Here is an 8,077-nt window from a genome sequence, read left to right as displayed (position 1 = left end):
ACCAACAGTCCTAGCTATCCTGGAAGCTGAGGTGGGAGGATCACCTAAGCTTAGAGAGGTGTTGGCTGCAGAGAGCTGTGATTGTGCCACTGCACTGTAGCCTAGGTGACAGAGTGAGATCCCGTCTCAAAAAAAAAGAAGAAAGAAAGAAAGAAAGGAAAAGACAAAAAGAAAGCAAAGTGCAAGGCATGAGTGAAAGCGGCCGGGTTTTGTCGGTTGCTCTGGTGTGAGTAGTTTGCTGGATGTGCGTTTTTAACATATAAATTTGTACTGCCCCTACTTCCCGTTATTTTGCCTGTTGAAGATGAGGGTTTTGGAGGAGAGAAACGAGAGAGCCAGCCTCAGGAATAGATGCATTCCTCAGGTCTGCGTTGCATCGAAGTTCACTTTCTATTTATCACCACCACTTTCCGAGTAACCATAACACAAAACCTCGTGGGCCCAAGAGAGGACAGCCACGGAGCAGCCTGAGTCACTGTTTATTTTGTTCGAGTGGTGATAAAAACCAGGTCATTCTCAATCATAGAAACACAGACCTGGGCGTAGTGAAACATATGTTATGTTCCATTTATATAATTCCTAGAGGCTGTGTTTTCCAAAGCAGAGGAGGGATGGCAAAGAACTTCTCTACCCAAGTGAGCGTTATGGCCCAATTAATGTCTACAAACCTAAGGAAAAAAGGAATGTCTCAACAATCTCGTTTGTTCCACCAGCCTCTCTGTATGAAATTCTTGGCCAGGATGGGATGGCTCACGCCTGTAATCCCAGCACTTTGGGAGGCCAAGGCAGGCGGATCATGAGGTCAGGAGTTCGAGAGGAGCCTGGCCAATATGGTAAAACCCTGTCTCTACTAAAAATATAAGAATTAGCTGGGCGTGGTGGCACGCATCTGTAATCCCAGCTACTCGGGAGGCTGAGGCAGGAGAATCACTTCAACCCAGGAGGCAGAGGTTGCAGTGAGCTGAGATGACACTACTGCACTAAAGACCGGGCAACAGAGCGAGACTCTGTCTTAAAACAAACAAACAAACAACAAAATCTTAAAGACTGGCAAATGTCAGGATGCAATTTGGCCTTAACCACAGCTCTACAAAGGAGAAAAAGGGAAAGCCCCTAAAAATTGCTGGAAGAGCTGACAGACCATGGACACTGTTGTGGAGAAGCCTCACACAACTGAAGAAATGGCCCTTAATTTACAACCTGGGCCGACGGTTTGTTCCAGGCTGACTCAACCCTCCCGAACAATCTGTCTCAGCACACCTCAGTGTCTCATGCCAAAAGATCCTAAGAGGGCTGGGCAACTTGGAAGGCATGAGACACAGGCCCAGATGGTGCACATCTGGCCAAAAATTAGAAAGAGAAAGAAATCAGCTTCTCAAATCCACAGACAGGTGTTTGGGGCTTCCCAGGAGACCTGCTTATGAAGGGCAACAGTGATGGCTCTGGGCTGATGGTTAGTAAAGAAAAAACAGAGCTTTCTGAGGCTTGGCGCAGGTCAGCGGGAACCAAACAGGTGGCAAGAATGGGCTGCTGTCCACCTTCCCCTGACAGTGGCATCATTTCGAAGACGTTTAAATTATTTAGATTATTGTAACCAAGACATCTTTAATAATGCACCAAACAGCAGGCACCAGGTTGAAATCAATTAAACTCCACCAATAAATTATAAGGGAGAAATTTACAGGAGAATGGCTCTGGGGTAGGGACTGCAGGTACACATGCCCGCCAGAGACAACTATATCAGGAACCAAATGGGCATTGCCTCGCCATTTAAGCAGCAGCAAAGATGGCCAGGTGCTCCCAAATTAGGGCAATAACAAATCACTAAAATGAGAAGGGCTGCTCTGGGCAGCAAGGCTTCTGGGTGGCCAAGAAAGAAGACAATGGCGGTAGGAACAAATCTCATTCGGGGGATATTTGGGATCCAGATAAACCCTGCACTGGAGCACCTCTCACTTCTTTCAGGAGTTTGGGGCCGGTGAGGTAACAGGTGGTGGTGTCACAGAGGTTTGTCCCCCAGAGGATGACAACCTCCTGGAGATGACTTCAAAGTTTCTCTTTCCAGGCAGAACGCGGTGGCTCATGTCTGTAATCCCAGCACTTTGGGAGGCCAAGGTGGGCGGATCACCTGAGGTCAGGGGTTCCAGACCAGCCTGGTCAACATGGTGAAACCCTGTCTCTACCAAAAATACAAAACAATGAACCGGGCGTGGTGGCGGGCGCCTGTAGTCCCAACTACTCGGGAGGCTGAGGCAGGAGAATCGCTTCAACCCAGGAGGCGGAGGTTTCAATGTGCCGAGATAGCGCCACTGCATGCACTCCAGCCCGGGCAACAGAGCGAGACTCAGTCTCAAAATAAAAAATAAAAAATAAAAAATAAAGAAGTTTCCTTTTCTAGTCTAGGAAAAGCCCTAGGGAGGCCTGGCTACCGAAGACGCAGGCGCCCCTCGTGCTCCGCGTCCCCTGGGAGCACCCGCGTGGTCACCCGCCCCAGGCTGCCGCGGGGCCGCATCCCGCCATAGGCCGCGAGGGGGCGCAGAGCGCAGGCGCACTCCTGCCGAGCAAGGGCGGCTCCGGGCCGCCAGGGGCCGCTGTGGGGCAGCGGGGCTGCCCGCGCTGTCCCTACCGCGGCTCACGAGGCCCTCTTGAGCACGGCCTTGCCGGTTTGGCGGGGTGAAAGGTCGCGAAGATGGCGACGGCCTTGAGCGAGGAGGAGCTGGACAATGAAGACTATTACTCTTTGCTGAACGTGCGCCGGGAGGTGAGGCCAGCAGCTGGACGCTCTGGGGGCTGAGGCCGGGCCCGGTCGTTCGGGAGGGCCGGGCTGGCGGCGGCCGCGCCACCCCCGCCACGGGAGGTCCAGGGTCCGGCGGGGAGGCCGCGTGACCCCGGCGACGTGCACGCCCGCCAGCCGACGGAGCGTTCCCCACCGCCCAGACCCTCCCGCCGGAGGTACCGGGGCCGGCCTCTGCCCCAGCTCCTGGAGGCTAGTGCGCCGCGTGCACTGTGTCCGGGCAAGGCCAGAGGCCCTCGCACCCACAGGAGGAAACACAAGCCCCGAGGAGGCTACCGGAGTGGGGTTCACAGTCCTCCGAGAGCCCTTCCCTAGCTCAGCCCACATACCTGTCGTGGCTGAGGAGCTGTGTCATCGCCCGCCCCCAGCAGGATGGCAAACTGAGTCTCACCCACCAAGGTCAAGGCCACTAGGGAACGTCCTTAGGGCTTTATCTGGTCCCCGAGTCTTTCGTGGGGACGCGCAGCCTCTGAAGTGGGTCTAGCCTCAGAGGCACGCGTCTCTTGTCCTCCTTCATTCCCCTGGACCTGCTGTCCAGAAATTGAAGGCAGAGCCTCCAGGAACAGACCCTCAGCTCGGAGGCTGCAGATTGGGAAGAAGCCTTAGGCCAGAAAAGAAGTGGTGCCCTAACAACAGCTTTAACATTCGCATCAAGCGCTGGTACCCTGTCCTCAACGAATAAAGATAACACGAGAGAGTCTCAGGTAGTCTGGCAGTGGTAGGGCCCTACTACACTTCCTTTCTTCGTGATTAGTCTGGAGTTACAGATGTGAAGGGCGAGAAGGCTTCCAGGGTGAGGTCATAAGGTGGATCGGTTTCTCTAAGCCAGATCCAGAGTCTGGGACAGCCCTGCCAAAGAATTCCTAGTTCCATCTCTCAGGTTTTCTAGTGGTGATGAAAGCTAGCCAAATTTTGCTATCCTAAGCAAAGCGGGTTCAGTGTGTGTTCTCAGTAAATATTGGTCCATGTGGTGTTAATAATACTAACTTACCTTGTGTGGGACCACTGTGCTGAATGACCTTTGTGTTATCTCATTTAATCCTGAAGATAGCCCTTAAGGTAAGATGATAGCCTTTGATTTACAGTTGAGGAAACTAAGGCCTAGAGAGTTTAGTAACGTGTCTAAAGTCATACTGCTAGAAAGTGCAAGAGCCTGAATTCAACCCAGTCATCCTGACTCTGGAGCCCAGCTTGTGAGCTCTGTGCTATTCTGCCACCTTAGCTTACCAGTCCTTGGACTACAAAGCTGCTAGTTCTGGTACTGTATCCTTGAGCATCCCATGTTAAGAATCCCTTGAATATATGGGCCACTGTACTGTATCAGAATGTCCAGTGAAGTATATTTGGGAATCGCAGATCTTGTTAGACTGCCATAGGGCACCTGGTGGTTCTTGTTCTCATTAATCAACACTTTGGACTAATCGCTTTTTTTTTTTTTCTTTTTCTTTTTATTATACTTTAAGTTCTGGGATATATGTGCAGAACATGCAGGTTTGTTATATAGGTATACATGTGCCATGGGGGTTTGCTGCACCCATCAACCCGTCATCTAGGTTTTAATGGGCTAAGCAATTCTTTAGCCTTCAGTCTCTTTCCCTTTGAATGAAGATGTCTGGAAAGTTATTGTTTTTTTTCCAGTTTTTAGAAGTCAAGCAATAAATGAAGCCAGCCTTTCTGAAATCATTCATGCTTAGTCCGGGCTATCAGTAATTGAGCAGCCATTTACCAGGCATACTGAACCTTAGGCAGCTGCAGATGATCAAGCAGGTCTAGAATAACAGTTTTAGCCGGAGTTCTAGGTAAACATTTTGTCAAAGGTATACCTTGAAACTGCTGAAATTGTAGGGCCTGTCACTGTTTTGGGACTTATGGATGGGAGCCAAAGAAATTTTGTTTGTTTAGAGGCAGGGCCTCACTTGCTCTGTTGCCCAGGCTGAAGTGCAGAGGTGGGTCATGGCTCGTTGCCGCATCAACTTCCCCAGGCTCAGGTGCTCTCACTTCAGCCTCTGTAGTAGCTAGGACCACAGGCACATGCCACCATGCCCAGTGAATTTTTGTATCTTTTGTAGAGACAGGGTCTCTGCGTTGTCCAAGTTGGTCTCCTGAGCTCAAGGAATCCTCCCACCTCTGCCTCCCAAAATGCCAGGATTATAGGCATGAACCACCAGGCCCAGCCAGGCTTGTCACTGTTAGACTTAAGGATGAGGTAAATTTTTTTCTTTTTTTTTTTTTTTTTTTTTTTTTTTTTTTTTTTTTTTTTTTGAGACAGGCTGGAGTGCAGTGGCACAGTCATGGCTCACAGCAGCCTCGACCTTCCCCTAGCTCAGGGGACCCTCCCACCTAAGCCTCCAGAGTAGCTAGTATTACAGACACGCACCACCACACCTGGCTGATATTTTGTAGAGACAGGGTCTCACTGTGTTGCCGAGGCTGGTCTCAAACTCCTGAGCTCGAGCAGTCCACCCATCTCAGCCTCCCAGAGTGCTAGGATTACAGGCATGAGCCACTGTACCCAGCCAAGAAATATTTCCTTTTAAAATTTTTTTTTTTTTTTTTTACTTCTCCCAATGAGTGAAGGCACTTTCCATATTTATGGCTATAGGTTAAATCCATATGAAACATGCCCCTTTGCAGAAGTCACTTTCTGTTGCCTGTGTCAGCAAACTCGGTGTTAAATGTCATACTCAGGTGTGGTGTGCTGGTTTTCTGTCCCAGGATTCCACTAGAAGCCCTGAAGGTGATATCTGGACTTGGTATTTAGTGGAATTTTTTGTGTGAAATGAAACCCAAAGTTGAAATAATGTGATTTAGTTGAAGAAAAAGTCAGGGTAATCTTAATTCTCACATGTGTGGTTGGAAGAATATCTTAATACCTGTTTGTGTGTTTGCTGTCAGTTTGCTGTCGGTAGCTGCCATTTAAGTATAGCTATGAGAGGCAAGGTCCTCTTTCCACTAATACTTCAAAGTACCTTCAAAAGAGTATCTTCAGAACTCTCCATGTTCAGTAGAGTTTAGAGACTTTTCTTTAGAAATCTCAAATGGAAACAACTCCAGACAAAACCAGGGACTCCTACTTTAAAATTATAAGCATAATAGAGGTATATAATGGGAGTCATATAGAAATGTCAACAAAAGAATCTCCCTCTCCAGATTTTAAACTTTAGAATATCCCCTTAAATTTGTATTCTAGAGCAGGGGTCTTCAGCCCCCTGGCCACGGACTAGTACTGGTCGGTGGCTTGTTAGGAATTGGGCCGCACAGCAGGAGGTGAGTGGTGGGCAAGCAAACATTACCACCTGAGCTCTGCCTCCTGTCAGCTCAACTGAGGCATTAGAGTCTCATAGGAGAACAAACCCGATTTTGAACTGCATGCATGCAAGGGATCTAGGTGAGGTGCTCCTTATGAGAATCTACTAATGCCTGATAATCTGAGGTGGAACAGTTTCATCCCACCCCCACTAGTCTGTGGAAAAATTATCTTCCATGAAACCAGTACCTGGTGTTGAAAAGGTTGGAGATCGCTGTTTGAGAGAGTGAAGCAGGTAGCTAGACAGGACCACCCATTCTCCTATGACAAGACCCAGGAGCATGAATGATTCTCCTTCTAGATTTCCTGTTTGCAGAGCAGAGCCATCATCTGTCATGCCTGCCTCACATGGAGAGGAAGGAGTAATTTATCATTAACTGGGCACACCAAAACCAGATTGGTTTTCTTGTTTAGTGACAGATGCATTGTCTGGTGTCTAAAATCTAACTGCTCCGAGATTTCCAGGATGATTTTCCAAAATTTATTTGGAGAAAGGATTCTTTAACTGTAAATCAGAGTTAAATTTACCTGATCCTGTAATTAGGAACTTTAATCGACACATTTTAAACCTAATGTATTCCCAGACAAATGGCTACAATTACTTTATCAATGTCCCACTGCCTTTGAAAGAATTTCATTTTTGCAGTGTTTTAAACTCAGCCTCTACTTGTCTGCAGACTGGAGGCACCTGTTTGAAGATCTCTGGTCCCAATTGTTTTAACCTTAAACAGCCACCCTCCTTTTCAAGTTTTAAACACTTTTGGAAAAAAACACAGTTAAGTGAAAAATTAAGTTATTAATAAAGTTTTTTTCTGGCAGTCCATGTATGGAGGTCAGTGTTCGGGGATCTTCATCCTTCCAGAACAGCCATGAAACTAGAAGTATAAAAGCATCACCTACCAGTAAAAGGTTTACCCCAAGTCTGCATTTTTGTCCCTTCTCTGGTATAGGGTATATCATTCTTTTCACAATTGTGGGTTATCTGGGTTCCTTTGCTGCAGGTTACAGCCACAGAGTAAGGCCCACCCGTTGAATTTGAACTGCACTTTGGAAGAAGGGGCTAGAGCAGTAGAGGAAGGTTACCCTAGTCACTCTCAGGATTGACCTAGGGTCAAAGTCACCCACAAAGAAGGAGGCAGCAGACCCTCCAATCAGGACCACTGACTCAGCCATCTGCAGAAATTGACTTGTAAAAGGCTCAGCTGAGCCAGCTTGAGCCACTCAAATCCCTAAAGCAGTGTGTGTTTACGCATTGATTGCTTTCTTGTCAAACCTCGTGATGGGCAGTTAATTTAGTCTTAAGAGAAATAAAGATGGCTCTGAAAAGGTAAATTCCTTCATTTTCCATCTACTACGTTTTGTTAAAGTTTGACATTTATAACGACTCCAGTTAAATGTGTGCCTTGGGCACATAGAGTTATCCCCGGTTATCCAAAACCAGAACTTACCCAGATGTCTCCATTCCATAGTGTCTTCTGTAAGCCAAGAGGCTGGGCAGCAAGAATTTCAACCCATGCCACCTACCTCTTGTGTGACCTTCAACAAATCATTTAAACTCAGCCTCTACCTACCTGCAGACTGGAGGCACCAGCCTTATTTCACAGTGGGATAGAGGGAGGCCACCGCATAGGGCTTTGCAGCCAGAGTTCTGTATCCAAATCCCATTTTACTCTTCTGGAAGTTTTATGCCTCAAGGCTAGTAATTTAAACTTTCTCCTTCTCAATTTCTTTGATGTTGAAATGTAGGTAACAGGTAATAATGTCATAAGCACTTACTATAGGCCAGGATGACCTGTGTGGTATGTGCGTTGCTAGGTGCTGAGGATGTACATAAAGTGCCTGGCATAAGTAGGTATTTAGTTAATACTTATTGTTATTTCTTGGATTTTGATAAGTTTGAAGTCTTGCTTTTTTTTTTTTTTTTTTTTTTTTTTTTTTTTTTTTTTTTTTTTTTTTTTTTTTTTTTTTTTTTTTTT

At 47.2% G+C, this 8,077-nt stretch overlaps 1 protein-coding gene across 1 annotated transcript in view; it reads left to right on the top strand.

Annotated features, from left to right (window-relative positions):
* The first annotated feature begins 2,548 nt into the window (after nt 1-2,548).
* DNAJC11 (DnaJ heat shock protein family (Hsp40) member C11) overlaps nt 2,549-8,077 on the top strand; it is a 69,448-nt gene continuing 63,919 nt past the window's right edge. The window contains exon 1 of the mRNA XM_017498320.2: nt 2,549-2,761. Within this exon, the coding sequence (XP_017353809.1) occupies nt 2,690-2,761 (72 nt within the window). The 5' untranslated portion in view covers nt 2,549-2,689. The remainder of the gene's footprint in view (nt 2,762-8,077) is intronic.

Source organism: Cebus imitator, unplaced genomic scaffold (assembly GCF_001604975.1).
Source record: "Cebus imitator isolate Cc_AM_T3 unplaced genomic scaffold, Cebus_imitator-1.0 Scaffold240, whole genome shotgun sequence".
NCBI lineage: Eukaryota > Metazoa > Chordata > Mammalia > Primates > Cebidae > Cebus > Cebus imitator.
Note: the sequence above shows the minus strand (reverse complement) of the source record. Positions and strands in the feature narration are given on the sequence as shown.